This window comes from Balaenoptera musculus, chromosome 17 (assembly GCF_009873245.2).
Source record: "Balaenoptera musculus isolate JJ_BM4_2016_0621 chromosome 17, mBalMus1.pri.v3, whole genome shotgun sequence".
Lineage (NCBI taxonomy): Eukaryota > Metazoa > Chordata > Mammalia > Artiodactyla > Balaenopteridae > Balaenoptera > Balaenoptera musculus.
Window position 1 is genome coordinate 45,624,606 of NC_045801.1, and position 22,839 is coordinate 45,647,444.

General features: G+C 36.1%; 1 protein-coding gene across 1 annotated transcript in view; it reads right to left on the reverse strand.

Annotated features, from left to right (window-relative positions):
- Positions 1-22,839, reverse strand: part of LRRC69 (leucine rich repeat containing 69) — a 98,095-nt gene that overhangs the window by 12,120 nt on the left and 63,136 nt on the right. The window contains 2 exon segments of the mRNA XM_036830628.1: positions 6,587-6,766; positions 12,792-12,893. Of these exon segments, the coding sequence (XP_036686523.1) occupies positions 6,587-6,766; positions 12,792-12,893 (282 nt within the window).

Here is a 22,839-nt window from a genome sequence, read left to right on the forward strand (position 1 = left end):
TAAGGAAGCAAAAGATCTGAACTCCAGAAACTATAACACACTGAAGAAAGAAATCAAAGATGACACAAACAGATGGAAAGATATACCATGTCCTTGGATTGGAAGAATCAGTATTGTCAAAATGACCATTGTATCCAAGGCAATGTACAGATTCAATGCAATCCCCATCAAATCACCAATGGCATTTTTTATGGAACTAGAACAAAAATATTTTAAATTTGTATGGAAACACAAAAGACTGTGAATAGCCAAAGCAATCTTGAGAAAGAAAAATGGAACTGGAGGATTCAGGTTTCCTGACTTTAGACTATACTACAAAGCTACAGTAATCAAAACAGTATGGTACTGGCACAAAAACAGAAATATAGATCAAGGGAACAGGACAGAAAGCCCAGAGATAAACCCACACACCTATGGTCAATTATTCTATGACAAAGGAGGCAAGAATACACAATGGAGAAAAGACAGCCTCTTCAATAAGTGGTGCTGGGAAAACTGGACAGCTACATGTAAAAGAATGAAATTAGAACATTCCCTAATACCACACACAAAAATAAGCTCAAAATGTATTAAAGACCTAAATGTAAGACCAGATGATATAAAACTCCTAGATGAAAACACAGGAAAAACACTCTTTGACATAAATCACAGCAATATCTTTTTGGATACTTCCCCTAGAGTAACTGAAATAAAAACAAAAAATAAACAAATGGGATCTAATTAAACTTAAAAGCTTTTGCACAACAAAGGAAACCACACACAAAATGAAAAGACAACCTACAGAATCTTTGGGGGTTTTTTAACCATTATGTTTTTAACTCATGCTATATTCTTATGCCACTGTGTTGCAGTTCTTATAATGCACTCAGACATATTTAATTGATTAAAATGTATTCTTACTTTCCTTTTAATTTTTAAAATGAAATTATGTAGATACAAAATCTCTTTATTCTCCTATTCTTTCTTCCATCCTTATTGTTTCTTCAGTGATGACTAATGTTAAGCTGTGCACACCCTTGTGTGTGTGTGTTGGGGGGGGTGAAATCCTGAAGGAAAATTCTTCCATTTATCTGGCCTGAATACCAGTCATTCTATGTTCCACTCCACAAGCCAAGAGAAGAAAAGCCTCATATCTCTTTCACATGATAGTCTTTTAAACATAAGAAGGCAGCTGTTTGAATAATTGTATTGATATCACCATCAATCAATGAATTTATTTACACTTTCTCTTATGGTTCAAAATAAAAATGTGCATGCAATCTACAGTGCAGCAAAAAGTGACCTGAAGGTGGTATCAGGAGGTGTAAACTAAAGTTCTAATTCTGTTATTTCATAGATTTGAAATTTGTGAAGGAACTACTTAACTAACTTAGTTGCCTCACCTGTGAATGGAGACAATGAAAACTAAGTCACAAAGTTAATAAAGAGGACCGGGACTCACATTATTCAAATGTCACCTTCTCAGGGAAGTTTCTCTTAAGCCTCCTGCTATAGGCTGAACGTTTGTGTCCCCCACAAAATTCCTATATTGAAATCGTCATGACTAATGTATTAGGAGTTGGGGCCTTTGGATCCAGCAGAAGAAAAAAGTAAAAATAATCCTATTTCTTGCACATCTGTCTTTGATAGCTTTAAAATTTGTGGGCACTCTTCCTGGTTTTGCCCCTCCCCCACTGATTGCATTTTCTTATTCTCCTTTGCTGACTCCTGCTTCTGCCTACCCTTTAAATACTGTTGTCCTCAAGGGTTCTGTCCTTCTGGCCTTCTCACTTCACTGTGTAAATTTCCTCAGGCAATCTTCATTCCCATGGCTTCAAGTGTCACACTTACATAAACAATCTTTTAATCCACATCACCAGCTCCAACCAGGGTGGGATAGGGAGGGTGGGAGGGAGGGAGATGCAAGAGGGAAGAGATATGGGAACATATGCATATGTATAATTGATTCACTTTGTTATAAAGCAGAAACTAACACACCATTGTAAAGCAATTATACTCCAATAAAGATGTTAAAAGAAAAAAAACAAACAAAAAAAACCAAACAAAGCCTCATCTTGCTACTCCATTGCTTCGACAGCTATACGTAGCTGAATTGTATCCTCCCCAAAATTCATATGTTGTAGTCCTAACCCCCAGCACTTCGAAATGTGACTGTGCTTGGAGATAGTCTTTAAAATGGCAATTAAGTTAAGATGATGTCATTAGGGTGGGCCCTAATTCAATATGACTGCTTTACTTACAAGAAGAGGAAATTTGGACACACATCTGTAGAGAAGGAAGATAATATGAAGACACAGGGAGAAGACAGCCATCAACAAGCCAAGGAGAGAGACCACAGAAGAAACAAAAGCTTCTGACACCTTGGTCTTGAAATTCTAGCTTCCAGAATTGTAAGAAAATAAATTTCTATTGTTTAAGCTACTCAGTCTATGGTACTTTGTTATGAGAGCTGTAACAAGCTAATATAGTAGCTTTTGAAATTAAGTTCAAACTTTACATACAAGAGCCATCCTGATCTCATACCTCTCTCTAACCTCATCTCCCATACTTCACACTCAGTGAGTTCCCTGTACTCACTGTACAATTTATTTGCACAATATTACCTTTGAACAGGCAGTTCCTGCATCTAAAATGCCTTTCCACTGGTTCTTTATCTATTCTGATGCCTCCCTATCATTCAAAGCACATTTACAAGCAATGCCTATTAAAATAATTTTAATGTGTATTAGATATTCTCCAAGTACCAAGCACAATCACTGTGCTAGGACTCAGGGATACACCAGAGAATGTTCTCATTTAATTGAGATCCCTTCTTCTCATGCACCCTGTGCACACCTCTATCACAATACCTATCACGAGAATATAATCATTCTTTCTTGTCTAAAGGTATTGATTTTTAAAAATACCCTTATTAAGTAGCTACTATGTACTACCTTTATTAAGCACCTGCTGTACTAAGCATTGTCTACCTCATGCCTCACTCATAACAGCCCTGTGAGAAAGGTACTATTTTTATCCTGATTTTAGAGATGAAAACTTAGCCTCAAAGAAGAAATTAAGGTGACACAGGTAGTAAATGGTAGGGCTGGTCATCAAGCCCAATTTGTCAGATTTCAATTACCTTACTATATCACTTCTCCTAGGAATATGTAAGTTCCTGGAGGGCCAGAGCTATTATAACATTGCAATTACTCTACTTGAAATGAGACTAGCAGCTCATCAGATGATTTTGACTGGGAATCTATCAGAGCAAGAACATCTTTCCCAAGAAAGATATTCATTGGGAAAAAATGAACATGGCAAGTTGTTGAAGGTGTTCATGTCATAGCCAGTGAAAAGTAGAGTGTTTTGGAAACTTTTGCCAAATAATATGACATGTGTTATACTCATTAGTGTAATAATCTACTCCAGAATATAGATTGGAATATAACAATCTATTCCAGATGGTGATGTGAATAATTCACAGATAGGTTACATAAGCAATGAAGATTACAGATGTATTCCTATCTTGAGAATGAACATACACTTCAATTTTCATTTTTCCACTAATGGTCTCTCTTTTCTCTTGGTGTTTAATGTCCAGCTGGTTTGACTTTTAAATTTCTCCTCAACCATTATTTCACCTTGACATTATCCCTCATTGGCAACAGCTCTGCCAGATTTTTCTCTACAATACATTTGATGTAACATATTAATAACCTAATAGAACACAGGAGCTGGTATTAAAATCCAGTTCTTGGGCTTCCCTGGTAGTGCAGTGGATAAGAATCTGCCTGCCAATGCAGGGGACATGGGTTTGATCCCTGGTCTGGGAAGATCCAACATGTCACGGAGCAACTAAGCCCATGTGCCACAACTACTGAGCCTGCGCTCTAGAGCCCATGAGCCACAACTACTGAGCCTGCACATCACAACTACTGAAGCCTCCATGCCTAGAACCCATGCTCTGCAGCAAGAGAAGCCACCACAATGAGAAGCCTGTGCACTGCAATGAAGACTAGCCCCCACTCACCACAACTAGTAAAAGCCCGTGTGCAGCAATGAAGACCCAAGACAGCCAAAAATAAATAAATAAAAGAAAAATAAAAGAAAAAAATTAAAAGAATTTTTTAAAAAATCCAGTTCTTGTGATTCATCAGTCATTCTTAGAAATAAAATATGTACCAGGCACTCTGTTAAGCTCTCTCTATATAATGGGTGCCCATTCTAACCACTCCTATTCAACATACTACTTGAAATCCTAACCAGAACAGTCAGGCTAAAAAATAAAATAAAAGGCATCCAAACAGAAAAGAAAGAAGTAAAACTATCTTTGTTTGCAGATGATATGATCTTATATATAGAAAATCCTAAAGACTCCTCCAAAAAACTGTTAGAACTAATCAACAAATTCAGTAAATTTGCAGGATACAAAATCAACATACAGAAAGTAGTTGCATTTCCATACACTAACAACAAAATATATGAAAAATAAATAAAGAAAACAATCCCATTCACAATAGCATCAAAAACAATAAAGTTCTTGGAATAAATTTGAGGAGTAAACAAATCTGTACGTGGAAAACTACAAGACTTTGGAGAAAGAAATTGGAGAAGACACAAACAAATGGAAAGATATCCCATGTTCATGGATCAGAAGAATTAATATTGTCAAAATGTCCATATTATCAAAAGCTGTCTATAGATTCAATGCAATCCATATCAAAATTCCAATGACATTTTTCAAAATTTCCAATGATATTTTCAAAAATAGAAAATATAATCCTAAAATTTATATGGAGCCACAAAAGACCCCAAATAGCCAAAACAATCCTGAGAAAGAAGAACAAAGCTGGACATATCATACTTCCTGACTTCAAACTATACTACAAAGCTACAGTAATCAAAACAGTACAGTATTGGCATTAAAATAGACACATAGACCCATGGAACAAAATTGAGAGTCCAGAAATAAACCTCTGCATATAAGGTCAACTAATATTTTACAAGGGAGCCAAGAATACACAATGAAGAAAGGATACTCTCTTCAATAAATGGGTTGGGAAAATTGGATAACTACATGCAGAAGAATGAAATCAGAGCCCTATCTTACACCATTCACCAAAAAGAATTTGAAATGAATTATAGGCTCAAATTTAAGGACTGAAACCATAAAAGCCCTAGATGAAAATATAGGGGAAATAACTCCTTGACATTGGTCTCAACAGTGATTTCCTGGATATGACAGCAAAAGTACGAGCAAAAGAAGCAAACATAAGTAAGCAGGATTAAGCCAAACTACAAAGTTTCTGCACAGCAAAAGAAACTCAACAAAATTAAAAAGTAACCAATGGAATGGGAGAAAGTATTTGCAAATTATATACTTAATAAGGGGTTAATATCAAAATATAATAAGAACTCACACAACTCAATAGCAAAAAATCTAACAACCCAATTTAAAAATAGGCAGAGGAACTGAATAGACATTTCTCCAAAGAAGACATACAAATGGACAACAGGTATGTGAAAAGGTATGCAATATCACTAATCCTCAGGGAAACGCAAATCCAAACCATGATGAGGTATCACTTCATGCCAGCTAGAATGGCTATCATCAAAAAGACAGGAGATAACAAGTGTTGACGAGGATGGAGAAAAGGGAACCCTGGTTCACTGTTGGTAGAAATGCAAATTTGTACAGCTACTATGGAAAACAGTATGCAGGTCCCACAAAAAATTAAAAATAGAACTATCATATGATCCAGCAATCCCACTTCTTATTATATAGCCAAAGAAACTGAAATCGGGATTTAGTAGACATATCTTCACTCTCATGTTCACTGCAGTATTACTCACAATAGCCAAGATATAGAAACAACCTAAGTGTCTGTTAACAGATGATGAAAGGATAAAGAATATGTGGTATATATATATATATATATATATATATATATATATATATATATATATATAGTACAATTGAATATTATTCAGCGAAGGAAAATAAGGAAATCCTGCCATTTATGACAACTTGGATGGACATTGAGGGAATTATACTAAGTGAAATAAATCAGACAGAGAAAGATAAACACTGCACAATAACACATATGTGGAATCTAAAAAAGACAAACTTAGAGAAATAGTAAAGTGGTAGTTACCAGGGGTTGGGGGCTGGGTGAAATGGAGATACTGGTCAAACTGTACAAACTTCCAGTTATAAGATAACAAGTTAGAGGATCTAATGTACAGAATGGTGATTATGGCTGATAATACTGTATCACATATTTGAACATTGCTAAGAAAGTAGATCTTAAATGTCCTCATCACAAAAAAGAAATGATAACTATATGACAGGATGGAGATAGTAGCTGATTCTATGGTGATAAATCATTTTGCATTTATAAATGTATCAAATCAACACATTGTACACCTTAAACTTACACAATATTATCTCTCAATTATATCTCAATAAAGCTGGAAAAAAACCATTATATCATCATAGAGGTCAATTCTTAGATACAAATGAAGTTAGTACTGGTCGACTTAGATAAGGACAAAGAATAAGAGGAGGTCTTATGCTCATATTCACACAGAAAACACCATTTACCTTTGATGGAGGAAAAAACTCAACACATTCCAGCCATACGGTTAAAAAGGACTTTCCACATATTGCACATTTTCTTCCCTGAGAGATTATGTTCCTGACCTGTGGGTACCATTCTATGGCTTGCATTAGGAATGGATTCTTTTCTGCTAGCTGATTCATTATCAATCTTGATGTTATTTCCTAGATTAAAAAAGAATATGGTTCCTCAGATTATTCTCAAAATAACTGGTTTATGTTACATTGATTCTCATTTCACTAATTTATATTTTTGGCTTATTCCTCACAGTTTCTGTTAAATTAGTTTTCTATAGTATATATAATGACTTACATTGTCAATGACTGGCATTGTAAGTTTAGTGTTCAACATTATATGAAAAGGAAGTTACTTCCATTGTAATATCTCTATGTCTCTGACATACAGGAATCCAAGTTACAACAAATTTACATTATTAGATAAAGTTTAGGTTCAAATTTTGTACCTCTCGTTACAATAGGCAAGGACAGTACAAATGTTCAGACTGGACCCAAAAACTCAGTCTGTCATATTTACTAAGCTCTAAACCCTTACTACTTAAACTGTAGATCATGGATCAGTAGAATCTGCACCACCTAGAAGCTTATTAGAAATTCAGACTTAGTTGCACTTCAGACCTACTGAACCAGAATCTGCAGTTTAACAAGGTTCCCCGGGTATTTTGTATGTATGTTAAAGTTTGAGAAGCACTGGACTAAGTTATCTACTGCATTGAGTACCTGAATTGAGACAGGCTGGTAAAGAGTACTGATTTCTATTACCCAAATCTCTGAATTCGGTATGTATTAAACCTATCCACATAAATATTTCCAGATACTTCACTTTAGATAATAATAATATTATAATATTAAATAATAAAAGGGGTGGTGAGGATGGTCACGATGACCATCAACATCATCAGCTTAAAGTAAAAAAAAATATACATATATATATAATACATAACTATATCTTCACTGACCAAGCAAACAAAATAAACATTTGATTTACTCCATTAAATGCCCCTCATTGTTTGTGCCAATAGCATGAAGTTCTGTGTAAATGTTACAAAAACACTGCATGAATTTTAATAGTGTATAAGACTTTTTTCCTGGCCAAAGTGAAAGATTTCCCAGTGGTATTAAGGTAGTCCACGTCAGGTTCTGATAGGAATCTTTGGAAATACATACATACATACATACATACATACATACATATTGGGTTGGCCAAACAGCTCATTTGGTTTTTTCTGTAAGATGGCTCTAGTAGTGCTTAGTTTTCTTTAACTTCATTCAAAACCGTTTTGTTAGATTGTATTGTGACAGCTGTCATATCAGCGTGCATTTAAAATAAAACTTACCAAAATTGGTGGGCTTTTGTGTAGCCATTTTAATACTGAAGATGGCAGAAAAAGCAACATTTTCAGCATATAATGTTTTATTATTTCAAGAAAGGTAAAAATGCAACTGAAATGCAAAAAAAGATTTGTGCAGTGTATGGTGAAGGTGCTGTGATTGATCGAACATGTCAAAAGTGGTTTGCGAAGTTTCGTGTTGGAGATTTCTCGCTGGACGATGTTCCAAGGTCAGGTAGACCAACTGAAGTTGATAGTGATCAAATCGAGACATTAATTGAGAACAATCAATGTTAAACCACATGGGAGATAGCCGACATACTCAAAATATCCAAATCAAGCGTTGAAAATCATTTGCACCAGCTTGGTGATGTTAATCGCTTTGATGTAAGCTAAGTGAAAAAAACCTTCTTGACCATATTTCCGCATGTGATTCTCTACTTTAAACGTAACAAAAACATTCCATTTTTAAAACAAATTGTGACAGGCGATGAAAAATGTTTACTGTACAATAATGTGGAATGGAAGAGATAACGGGGCAAGTGAAATGAACCACCACAAACCACACCAAAAGCCAGTCTTCATCCAAAGAAGGTGATGTTTTGTATATGGTGGGATTGGAAGGGAGCTTCAAGAAAACCAAAGTATTAATACCAACAAGTACTTCTCCCAATTAGACCAACTGAAAGCAGCACTCAATGAAAAGGTCTGGAATTAGTCAACAGAAAACGCATAATCTTCCATCAGGATAACGCAAGACCACATGTTTCTTTGATGACCAGGAAAAAACTGTCACAGCTTGGCTGGGAAGTTCTGATTCATCCGCTATATTCACCAGACATTGCACCTTCAAATTTCCATTTATTTCAGTCTTTACAAAATAGTCTTAATGGAAAAAATTTCAATTCCCTGGAAGACTGTAAAAGGCACCTGGAACAGTTCTTTGCTCAAAAAGATAAAAAGTTTTGGGAAGATGGAAATATGAAGTTGCCTAAAAAATGGCAGAAAGTAGTGGAACAAAACGGTGAATACATTGTTCAATAAAGTTCTTGGTGAAAATGAAAAATGCGTCTTTTATTTTTACTTGAAAACCAAAGGAACTTTTTGGCCAACACAATACATACATACATAATCTTTCACTCATCTATCCCAATTAAAATCTTTTAAATAATAACAAAATCCTATAAATTCCTGTCTCCCTGTTCCTTATTTCTCTATCCATTCCACTTAACAAACATCTGGGAAAGGTGCCATTATACAAAAACAGCCCTGAGCATTGGTTCCTAACTGCCTGATCCTTCAACAGCATAACCTCTTACACACTTCAGCTTATTCTCGGGGATGGTTACATAATGAGGTCATCCTTTCTGAAAGAATTACCCTTTCACACTAATATTACAGGACTCCTAAATTAGATGTTTATTATCACTCCTCTTACTACTTACACAAAGCATAGATTGCGATTCTGACTGAAACACTGATTTTAGAGGTAAGTTTTAGCTACCAGAATTCAACAGCTAGTCTCACTATAAAGCTGCAGAAAACTAATAGACAAGAATTCACACCCCAAAATAGCAGGTGGTAGAATTTGCTGAAGTACATGGGATGAATAAATAGGTCACAATTCATACAGTTCACTTTTTCCGTTTATGATTTCTGGAACCAAACATGTTTGTCGCACTCAGTATGTCTCTTGACAACTCTTACATTACCCATTATTTATATCCTTCTCCTACTTGCTGCCAATGTGTTGCTGTGGAAGAATAACATATATCATTGAAATATAAAGTTATTACTTGAAAATACAAGTGTATATAAAATAAGATACTTTTGGTATGACCAATAGTAAATTTCAGGAAAACTCGTAAAGATACATGCAATGCAGTTTTTGAGAATACACAAATTAATGATGGCCTAATCTCGGCATTATTTAAAAGTCAAGAAGTCTTCTATGACAAATAAATTGTTCCCTTTAAATAGTTTATATGCTATTCTGTTAGAATATTTGTTACCTAACTATATGTAGGTCAGAGATTATTTCTATGTTTAAACCATCATAGATTAAAATTAGTTTCAGGTGTTTCTTTTATTTTTCCTTATATATGATGATTTCATCTGAGTTATAAAATTATCCATATACAAATTATATTTATATAAATATACAAAATTATAAAATGTAAAAACAAATGTGAATCCTTAGAAGGAATATTGAGCTTTGGAACTATTGTATGATCAATTGTTACTGTATGATGGGCACTAAAATGTAGCATGAAGAGCAAAGATACTGAGTCAGAGTCAGATAGATAAATAGGTGCAAATCCTGGCTCTGTGACCTATCAGTGTGACCCTATTTGGACAAGTCTGATCTTGGATCAGACTTCTCTGATCTTGGATACCTCACCTGTAATATAGGGATTTTAACTTCTCTGATCTTGGATACCTCACCTGTAAAATAGGGATTTTTTTCCCCTAATACTATCACGTAGAGTTCAGAGAATTAAATTACATAACACAGGTAAAACTCAGTCTGGCATCTGCTGATGCAGTATATTCTAGCTAATATTTTGTTATAATGTAGTTATCAATGTTAAATTTTAGTTCACAAATCTCTGAGGTGAGGAAAAGTCTTTAAAAAATCTTAACCAATGCAGAGCCTGAAACAGTCCCTATAGCTTTTGACAGCCCAAGTAATTTAATCAGTAATGTTAACCAAATATCCAGTAGAAATGACTTTTACTTTAAGTACAAATATAAAATGTATAGTAAATTTATCACCTTTCTAAGAAAAATTCTTAGAGATACTTTCAAAAATACCCAAGTCATTTATATATTGTAAACAAAAATCATTACTTCTACTAAATAAACAAAACAAAAACCCAAAACTGTTGTGTTCCTGGGTCCTTAGTTTTGAAATGAGAAGGAAGAAATATTGCTCTCTCACCCTGCTCCCGGGTCCCAGGCACAAGGTAACATTCTTGCTCTCTAGTGCTCCCTGTAAGACACCTGCCACATTGGGTTAACCACTCATCCATTCCCCTCCACAAACCAGAACCTCTTCCAACCAGAGACTACCCCTGTTTCCCTTTCCCTCAGTTTCTGGCAGCCCCTTTCTGAGGCAATACTGCAGCATGGAGTCTGGAGCAAAACTGCTTAGAATGGCATCAGCATTCCAAAACTTACTAACTCTGTGAACTTGGACAAGTTATTTAACCTCTCCGAGTCTCAGTTTATCTATAAAAGGGGACAATAACAGTACCTACCTTTCAAAGGTTAATGGAGGACTAAATTAGATCATTCCTGTTATGTGCTTAGAACAATGCCTTGCCCATGGTAAGCATAATAAGTGTTAGTTGTCTATTATTATTATTGTTGTTGTTATTATTTTACTACTACTATTCTGAAATACTTGATTCAAGGAGATAATTAGGTTATAAGGAATTAAACAAATTAAATACTTCAGTTTTTAAAATCATTTACAATTAAACGTCAAGTAAGTTTTTTTTGACTTGAGAGTGGGAAATAATACTGTTTGTGGAAATATAGATCGATTCTCTGGAAAAGAATTTGAAAAGAGCTAATCAGACTTTAAAAGATGAAAGTTCTTTGGCCCAGCAATTTCACTCACAGGGATAATATAGACATAAGAAAAGGACAGTCCTTGTAGCCTTGTTTATAAAGACCAAAAAGTTATAAATTTATTAATAATCTAAACAGCCAACAGTAAGAAAGTAGTTTAAAATATTATGGTGTAATCATATACCAGAATATTATTATGTATTCATCAAAAAAGATGTCATAGACATATTTCTTATTGATTGGAAAGATATTCACAATATTTTGAGTAAAAAAAGCAAGTCTCTAAATAGTATGTGGAGTTTGAAATCATCTTTGATAACAGAAACTTCTGGATTTATGGAAAGTTCTAGCAAAATAAATGTCAGAGAGAAGAGTGATTGTAACTCTGCATATTGGATTTCTGATTTTTTTAATCAATTTCTATTGCCTTTTTTCTAATTTCTCTAAATAAGTTTGTATTACTTTTATAATAAATTTTTTAATAAGTATGGCATTATAACTAATATTTTCTTCCTCGCTTATCTGTGTTTTCTACTTTTCTGCATTAAACATATATTACTTGTGCAATAAGGGGAAAATATTATTTTTTAAACTAAACTGTCAAACAAGGTTGGTTGTTTCCTGTAACCAGGAAACTTGAATCCTATGCAATTCTTGAAAGTTTTAAGACAATTCTGCATGTTCAGCTATAGACCTAAAAGGACCTGAGGAGTCCAAATTCACGATGGAGACTCATACTCAAATGTGGAAAGATCTGAAATCTTTAACTCATCTATCCCCAAAATACACACAAAGAGAGTCTTGTAATGTATTTCCCTATTCCTTCCTTTAATATCATCAACTTTTTTGACTAAAGGGAGCACAGTTTCTGGATCATATTCATTTATCCACTAGGAATGGGGACAAGTGAAAAGAGGATGGAAGAGACAAAAGACCCCAGTAAGAACTAATCAAATATATCCTTAGATAATACTGAGAAAATACTTGGAGGTTAAAGTGAAAACAAATTCCTTTGTTTTCAACAAAATGTTTTCATCCAATAAAATGTTTAAATGTCTCTGAATTTGGTCACTCTGAAAATCAGATAGGATTACATTGGATTCTGCAAGCAAGTCAAAAAGATTATGACTAGGGTCCACAATGCCAATGGATTATGGTTGTATGAATCGTTCGCTGGCTTGGCAAGAATGCTTTAGAAGAAAACTCTTTCAAACTTAAATCATGGCTTTAGTTTGAAGACCTGTGTGAATGCTATAAGGCTTCACCTGTAGACTCCAGATGTCCTCGTGTTTTACAGCATTAACCGGCTGCTTCAGGAACAGTGGGTTTCCCTCACAGTAGAACTCCCTCAGCTTCAGATCTTGAAACTTTCAAAACAAAATAAAAACTTCACTACACAGCAAAATAAACTTCATTTCTGAGCCTACATCTTCAATAAAATTAGACTAAAATTACTTTATTTATGACATATTCCACATTAGTATTTTAACAGCAGGGCATAATCTAGTTATTAGAAACATAAGAATCTTTATGTTGGCATGGATGGCAATGACCTTAGAGGTCACTGATGACATCCCCCATACTAGACAGCTGAGAAAAGTTGTTCAGGATCAGAGAATTGTTAGTAATAGAAGAGATGCTAATTAATCAAATGCTGGGAACAGTTTGCAAATAATAAGTTTGTTAGGAACCAAATATGATGAAAAATAACACTCTAATATACACCAAAATCTAGGTCTCATATATTGTCTTATGATCCATTCATTTATGATCAGTGAGGAAGGTAAGGGAAACAGAGGAACATCAACAAATTCTCATTATATTGAAGTACAGTTGATTTCTCTTTTGTGTACCATGAAAATAAAAAAGAAAAATATACAATTCACAAGAATATTGAATCTTCTATGAAGAAAACCTAAATTCAGCTGGATTCTACCCCTTGAGTAGAAAAAAAGGAATTCTCTTATATTAATATTATATCTTTTTGAATTATGGTTTTCTCAGGGTATATGCCCAGCAGTGGGATTGCTGAGAAAACCATAATTCAAAAAGACATACATATCCCAATGTTCATTGCAGCACTATTTACAATAGCCAGGACATGGAAACAACCTAAATGTCCATAGACAGATGAATGGATAAAGAAGGTGTGGTACATATATAGAATGGAATATTACTGAGCCATAAAAAGGAATGAAATTGGGTCATTTGTAGAGATGTGGATGGACCTAGAGACTGTCATACAGAGTGAAGTAAGTCAGAAAGAGAAAAACAAATATTGTATATTAATGCATGTATGTGGAATCTAGAAAAATGGTACAGATGAACCTATCTGCAGGGTAGGAATAGAGATGCAGATTTAGAGAACGGACATGTGGATATGGGGGAGGGAAGGAGAGGGTGGGACGAATTGGGAGATTAGGATTGACATATATACACTACCATGTGTAAAATAGATAGCTAGTGGGAACCTACTGTATAGCACGGGGAGCTCAGCTCGGTGCTCTGTGATGACCTAGATGGGTGGGATTGGGCAGGGGGAGTGGGAGGGAGGTCCAAAAGGGAGGGGATATATGTATACATATAGCTGATTCACTTTGTTGTACAGCAGAAACTAACACAACGTTGTAAAGCAACTATATGCCAAAAAAAAAAGAACAGGATTAAAAAAAAAAAAAAACTGTCAACAGAAAAAAAAAATTACACCTTGACTCCCTTGAGTTCACATGACTTTGAACTCATGTGGTTTTCAAAGTTAAACTCATTTAGGGAATTACTTTTCTGAGACTTAGTTTCAGCTGTGAAATGGGGACAATAAGACCTATCTTCAGTGGTGTGCAGATAAAACAGTTCTCTGGAAAGAAAAAAAAAATGCCCTGATTTGTGGCATGCTTTGATTCTATGGTGTAAATACTCCTATCATAGCTGATTCCAGTCACTGAACACAGAGTTGGGAAGAGGTGTTGAAAATTGGTTCTTGTGAGCCAGGATGAGGTAGTGCCATTACACCACTGCATCTCACAGTTATGGAAGAATTAGAGACATTTCCTTGATTTCAGCCCATGGTTTGAAACACTGCACTCAACAAATTAAAAATAATTGATTTAAAACATCTTTCCAGGGCATCATGTCATTAGATCTAAATGTCTCATGAAATTTCTACAACATAGACAAGATTTTAAAATAAAATACAGAGTTTAAGGCCACATTGGAATCACCTACAGACATTCTGACTTTCTTAATTCAGTTTCCTATGTTATCCACCAACAAGGAGCAACCTAGAGAGTTGAACCTAATGGTAGACACAAGTCAGTGTTGGGTGTGCTGAAATGAAAAGAGCACATCTTGTGCTTAATGGAAGCATCATTTTTTCCTTCTGGCCCTAAAGAATAACATTATATAATTTATACCTTAACTCATATTCCTTTTATAAAAATCTGATACAAACTTGACTAACTTGGTATCTGCAAAAGCATTAACACATGTGAACCTCATTTCAAAGTTGACCACAGTTCAAAGGGCATACATTTTTCTTTAGGGGTCATGTTTCTCTTCCTTCAAATCCTATCACTATTCTTCCATCAAACATGGTAGTGAGTTACCCAGCTTGCTAACTTACTACACATAATGTATCAGAAAGAAATTATCTTAATGAAAAGAAATTAATAAAGAAATTCATTAGCATGTGTTTTGCAGCAGGTAGGTTTCAATAACCTGACGTCACACAATCTCTCAAAGTCCACTCTGAATATTCCTCAGAGCAACATTTTTTAATACCCTCTCTCTATATGCCCCTCTAGGTTTCCTGCCAGCCTAGCTTCTTAATAGAACAATATTCTTTGCTAGCGTCATCACTCCAGTAGCATAATCTCTTCTGCTAATAAAATGTTGTTACAGCTTTTCAGAGTTTCTTTGCACAGGCCTACTCAAACTACCAGTGTTATGAGTTTAATCTCAACTGGAACAATTTTGTCCCTCCCGCCCTCTCAGGGGTCTACAGATATTTTTCATTGTTACAACTGGGGGAGGGGGCAGTATTACTGGCATCTCTTTAGTAAATACCAGGGATGGTGCTAAACATCCTACAATGCACAGGATAGCTCCCGCAGCAAAGAATTATCAGGCCCAAAAGAGTGTTGAAGTTGGGAAAACCCTGGTTTAGAGGTATAAGGTCATAAATATTCACTGACCATTTATCTGGAAAGGGGATTTGCAGCTGGAGAGAAATGAAGGTTCAAATGAGGGTTTTTATTTTTTTAACATGAAGACTTGATCATGTAGAAGGTAAGTACCAACATAGAGAAATTAATTTAGAGGAGAAAGGAATAATTGAAAGAGTAACAATCAGGTGAAGAACACAGAAAGACTTTTGAAAATTAACATCTTTGAATTATCCTTTCCTCTGTGGCCAGAAGAAAAGATGCAGGCATGAATAAGTTTGAAGGTGTGGAATTGGATGTGAAGGAATCAGACATGATCCCTTCAATTTTGTCTTTGAAATAGAGAATAAGACCATCTGCTAATTGAGTTGTGAAGCAAGGTGTCTATGTGGAAGGAGGCATGAAGAAGGTGGTGAAAGTATCGAATAGGTTTTGGAAAAGGAACCTGGCATGGGACAAGCAAAAATATTATACAGGGGTGCTGAGGGACCACACATTTATGGTAATACCTGTCCATAGATTGTGTGCTCTCCTTTAACACCCAGCAGTCCAGATACAATATTAAGAATCTGCAGAAGTATATGTCAGAAAGCAAGGGCATGAGCTCATACGTACTAAAAAGTAACTGAATTGGACTGGGTCCTTTATGGTTTAGACCAGATAGAAAAAGAAATAGTACAAAGTTTCAGTGGACTAAGAGTAAAAGAAGATGTAGAGGGACATGAAGTCTGTGATCTAAAAGGGAAGATATGGCTATAAAGCAATAAGAGAGCTGGAACATAGGAGGAACCAGGGGTCAAACTGCCATACTAGACTTTAATTCTTCATATTTAGAGCAGCTGAAGATGATGTTGCGATCTAGACATGACTGTGATGGTGGTTTGCTGAACTGAAGACCTGAAAAGCTCATTAAAATCAAGGAATCAAGGAACTTTGAGCCTAAGTTGTTTGTATTGACCACCTTTACAAAACAACTTCTTGAGTAATGTTCTCAAATATTTGGCTGTCTACTGGACATCTCCAGATAAGAGTCCCACAATCACCATAAATTCTAACATTCAAAAGTCGAACTCTAATTTCCCCCAGTTTTCCTTGTTCCTTTCCCCACATCAAACCTCCTGCCATGTCCTGTCAATTCTACCTTCTTAAAACTTCTAGAATTTATCCTTTCTTTCCATCCCCCTATCCACCCACCTCCTTGCCACCTCTGCACAATCTCTTCTCCTATTCCCTGACCCAGCCACTAATCCCTCTGGCTTGATTGAGGCCCTCATCTTACAGGAATTATTGCAATAGTACTTATATTGGTCTCAGTGCAAACTTTTGCTGCCAAAGTGGTCTTTTAAAATGAGAAGCTGGTCATAATACAACCTTGCTTAAAACTTTTCAAGGCACTCTTTTGTCCATAGGATAAATTCAAAAGCCCTAGTATATCATACTTGGTTCTCCTTGGCCTGTTTTTCCAACCATATATCCTAGTAAGCTCTACTTTCACCCTTATACACCAGCCATCCTGTTGTACTTAGGGGTCTCATAAGAGGCCTGTGTCTTAACTTATAATTATTACTCATGCTGTGCCCATTACTCAGTCCACTCCTGGATCACCTCTTCACGACTAAAATATCACCCCTGTAAGCTTCTGCAACTTCTATCAAATGTTTCTGTATCTCCTTAGGCCTAATTAATCATACCACCTGTACATACTATGAGGCAATCATTGTTGAAAATTTGTCTTCATCTATCAGGTTTGGTCTCTTTAAGAGCTATATCTTAAGCGACTATTTAATGCAAGCTCTAAATTCCGTACCTAGTACATAGCTGAGGCCCAATAAATAATCAACCACACACAACTCTCCCTGGGCACTCAAGATTTGCAAAGGCCTTCTTCTCCAGACTTGGTCAATTGTTATAAGGGTTCCTGCAAAGCCCCAGGCCTCAGGAACAATGTATAAGTTCAGCAAGCCCTTCTATTGCTTCAGGCCAGCCTTAAGTAATGAGGGAGATCAGAAGAGGGCTAATTTAGGAAGAAATTTGTTAATGTTAACAAGGAGAAGGGAGGCTGAGATTTCACATGAGCTCAAAAACAGAACTGATAAATAGGTGATGGCAAATAACCACGGACCCTTCAGACCATCTCAAAGCTCACAGGGTTACCCTTTAGCAAGAATTGGAATTTATAAATATGCTAACAGTTGACTTGTGAGGAGGGTAAGGTTTTAAGTGTTGGGACTATGTCATCCAAAAATATATAATTAGCAATTCTGAAAAAAGGACATGAATAAGATCTGTGACCAATGAGAAATTCAAGAAAATGTATGATAAACTTGATATCTAATCAGAATTGTGGAGTGATTCAGCTGATGATATCATTTGAACATAAGGAAGCCAAAAATTCTGTTGTGGGAACCCCTGTCTCACACACTGTGCATGAGTGGGAGGGAAAATAGGCAGAAAGTGACCTAAAATAAGAATCCTTCAGTATCTGCTGGATAGTTGACCCAAGAGAAGACCTCCTGAGGGAGTTGAAGAGAAGTGGCCAAGAGAGGTCTGGAGGGAAGGAGATAACTGAACGCCCAGGATCTAAACATACACACACACACACACACACACACACACACACACACAGCCCTTCCTCATTCTGGTGGCCAGGGAGAAGCAGCTGAAGGCCCTTAAGCTCATGCTTCTCCCTGCCTTCAATATCCTGGGCCTTAAAGCTGATGGGACAGTAGCTCCAGCATCCTCTTCAGCCTCTTGATTTAAACATCATTGTAAAAAGGAAAATTGATCTGGGAGGACTTATTTGTTATTGCCTCACAATCCCCATCCATACCTGCTTAAGATCCCATTTCTATCCTTGAACCACCTGAGAATCAGTAACTGAAGAGGCCTCTGCTTCCACTCTGTCCTGTATTTTCCACCTCCAACAGTGTGATCTTACAATGTAAATCAGATCACAACAGTACCTAGCTCAAAACCATCCAGCACTACCTTGCTCAAAATGATCTCATTTCTCATTCAAAATGAAATGCAAATCCCTCAAGCTGGCCTACAGGACTCTGTTATGATTGGACCCTGTACCATCTCTTTGACCTTATATCCTACCATTCTGCCTCTCCCTCTTCCTTTCCACCTCCTCTTCCCCCTCCTCCCTCCCCCTCTCCCTCCCTCTCTCTCTCCCTCTCTCTATTTCTCTCTCCCCTCTGACAACATTGGCTTTCTTTCCAAGCGTTTTTTGCCTTGGGACCTTTGCACTTCCCTCTTCTTGGAACACTTTGGTCTCAGATTTGTCCATACTATTAACACTCAGAATAAAATGAAATCATATGTTTAGCAGTTTGAGAGGGGAAACATTTATAACTCAAGGATTTGATAACCAGACAAGTTTTCATTAATGTGCAAAGGCAATGGAAAGACATTCTCACATGCATGAGAATGAAAGAAACCAAAGGAAATTAACCACAGAAAATTACTCAAGACACAGTAACTGAAAGAGAGTAACAAAAACCAAGAATTTGGGTAATACATTCATTTTGCCTGTCAAAATGCAAAGAATAAAAAGTCAAACACACACTGCCCCAATACAAACAATATTGGGGCAATCTGTTTTTTGCAAAAAAATAAAATTTGCAATGTCATTAAAAAGTCTGAAAATTGTTCTTACTCTTTGTTAATTCTACTGATAGGAATTCATCCAAATAAACATTTGAAATGGGAGCAAATATGTATACACATTATGTGTTTCTCAGAATTATTTAAAATTGTAAAATCCTTTCCTATATTAAAAAAATGTATGATAAGTTATATTACACATGTAATATTCAGGCATTCTGCCTTTTGACTTTCTATGTCTAGCAAAACCTAAGCCTGGGTCATCCATGCCATCAGCTTTCCCTGTCTCTGCACACAAGCAAATAAGTGCTGTTTGCAGTTATACCTTAGGGAAGGCAAGAATCACAATAAATTCATCTTCACCAACTTCCAGTATGCCCTCAGTGATTGCTGGAAATTCTCCTCTAGTCAACACAACTCCATGTTTTCTTTGCTGGTTCATCTTTCTTTGCCCAACCATGAAATAGTTCTCCCCTGAGCCTAGCACATTCTCTTTTCACTTTATTTTTTTTCCCTTGGCAATCTTAACCATTTCCATGACTCAATGAAATCTCTATGCCAATGACTCTGGTCCACACCCTACAGCCAACTGCCTACTCAAAATCTTCACTTGGATGTCTTAAATATATGTTAAATTCACTGTGTCCAAGATTGAACTCATGATCTGCCCTCCTAGAGTTGGTCTTTTTCCAGTGTTTTCTATCTTAGACTATAGAAAGCTTACTAGCCCATCACTGTTTCTAAATTTACCTCGTAAATGTCTCTTGAATTTGTTCAGGTCTTTCCATTCCAACTTCCACCACCTTAGACCAAGTTATTGTCATTTCTTTCGTGGTTTCAGCAAGAGTCTATCAGAAGTCCACCCCATTCCCTTTGTCCTCCCTTCCAGTGTGTCCTCCGCACTTCGGAAATATGATCTTTTCCAAATACAGATCTGATTATGTCACCCCCTACCTAAAACCCTTTAGACATGCATTGTTCTTCAAATAAAAATAAAAATCCTTAGCAAATTCCTTGGTCATGGCCCCCTCTTAAATTCCTTCCAGTTCCCTGAACAATCCATGTTCCCTCCCATACCAGGGCCTTTCCACATGCTGTTCACTCTTTCTGGAATGGGTCCTTCTCCTTCATCTAATTGATTCCTAATAATTCTTCAGACTTGAGCTTTGTCACTCCTTCCAAGAAGCCTTCCCCAAATTACCTGTTTAGTCAGGCTCCTTTTCTCTCTCATAGACCAGTGGTCCTTTCTTTTAATGTACTGATTTCAGTTTGTAATTATACATTCATAATGTTAATTATTTGATTAATTGTTTTCCCCCTATAGTACAGGGAGAGCAGAGACCCTGTCTTGTTTCCTCACCATTAAATGCCCAGTTCTTAGTACAGGGCTTAGTATGTAATATAAAATGTTACAGAAAGAGAAGATAGACTCAGAAATCAAATTGCCTTGTTTGAATTTGAGGTCTGTTAAACATACTAGAAGCACCAAACTTTTCCTACTCCACACACACACACACACACACACACATACACACAAACACACACACACTTTCTATGTGAAATCACCTACCCAAGGACCCTGCCCTCTACAGATTTTACATGGTATGATTCTACTGCTTGGACACTTGAACAGGGACTTGATTCTTGAGCCAAAGAAAGCCAATCACAGGCCTGAACCAATCATCTGGGATCCAACAGGTTGGCCTAATCATATACTCTTTGTGGAATTTGAACCAAGAAACATGGAAATTTGTCATTTAGCTCTGGAAACTGGACCAGAACAACTATTATGGCAAGGAGCTGGAGAGTCCACAGTGGGCTATGTATAGATTGAAGTTAAAGGGGAACAGAAACAAGGTATAAGTAGAGCAAGCATTTGGAATATGGATACATTATTCCAACAGTATAATAAGTGTGATGAACTAACAGTTCATGCTGCTAAGAATCCCAGAAGCTTGTTGACCTGAGAACCACACACTTGCTCCAGTATCTCTGAGCTCTGCCCAGCCTTACCATATTCCCTGCTTGAATCCCCATGAGATCCTCCTTACTCTTCCCTATGAAACTTTAATTAAACTCCATTTAAATTGCAGCCAAAGAACCAAAAGAAAACATGCACACGAATTTCAACATCATAGAATTCTCTTGCCCTACCATCAGCAGATAGACAATTCTAATGTCTCTGAATTGCTTAAAGTAACCTTCTTATGTGCTTTTCTGTGAATCCTCCTTTGCAAAACACAAAAATCTACCTCTTCCTTCTCTAAATCTAGCTAAGACTTCCAAACTTTAGTCACTCACTCTTTAGAAACAGTCTTCTTTTCAGGTTTTGAAAGCAAAATATATAATTAGTACCTCTCCACTGGATAGGGGAGCCATACATCTAGAGACGCTTTTCCACCCATATTTCTAAACCTCACAGACCTGGTTACAGAGAAAAAGCAGAAATTAGTAGTAAGCAAACTATAAAAGGCAGTAACAAAGAAATCAAAGTTCCCAACCTCTGCCCTGGGATAGTCTACAATTTAAACTGAAAAATTCCACTTTAAAATTTATTCAGACCAGGCAACAATTCAGAGCACTGAACTAGAAGAAAGATAGTCAAAGAGTTTGTGAAAGCTGTTTATGGTCTGAAAACCAATTGTGAGATCTTTGATCTTCTATTTTTTTTATTCTGACAGGAAATTAAAGTTTGAGTGACCAGATTCATGATGGGAGCTGCAGAAAGAATGTCCGTTTGTAGCTTCTCCCTTGGTTTCCAAATGAGCCCCAATGTCGTTTTAAATAAAGTCTCTCAAAGGCATAACACCTTTAATTCCTCCTGATATATCTTTGTTCTTCTTCATTTATATTAAATATCACTGTTTCAAGGGATTCTTGACTGTTTTTATTTACCTTCTCTTAAGTGACTGCTATTTTAACCAAACATTCTTTTCTTTTAAGCTTTTCATATAACTTCATCTATACTTAATAGTAGAATAGAGAAAACACTGGGCTCAAATGCTGGGGACTGGTTTCAAATCCATTTCATCCACACAACCCCTCCATACAAGTCATTCAAATATCTGAGCCTGTTCTTCATGTATAAATAGATATAATAATATCCATCTCACTGGATTTTAAAGGTCAAATAAGGAATGTATTAAGTACTTGGTAAACTATAAGGCATCCTAGAAAAATGAGGTACTACACCAACATGTAGTCCATTGTCTAAAGTAGGCAAGCCATATTTATTACTTTTCTCTCAACAGAAGAGTCTTGTTAGGGTCAGCCAATATTTTGTCTTCCATTTTTTTCATTACTTCACTTCATTTAAGCTCTACCAGACAAGGATAAAGGCAATTTCATAGGCTGCAAATCTATTAGCAAACTGATACATGTACTTCTAGTTTCAAGATGGCAAAACTAAGCATATTTAGCAGTTTCCCTCTCCCATGCCAAATCCTAGAAATGATGAGAAGATAACTTTTAAGAAAATAAATAACCACTTAAAAACAGGGTGATAAATTCTCACAGGAACAGAAATTATGTGTAGACAGTATCA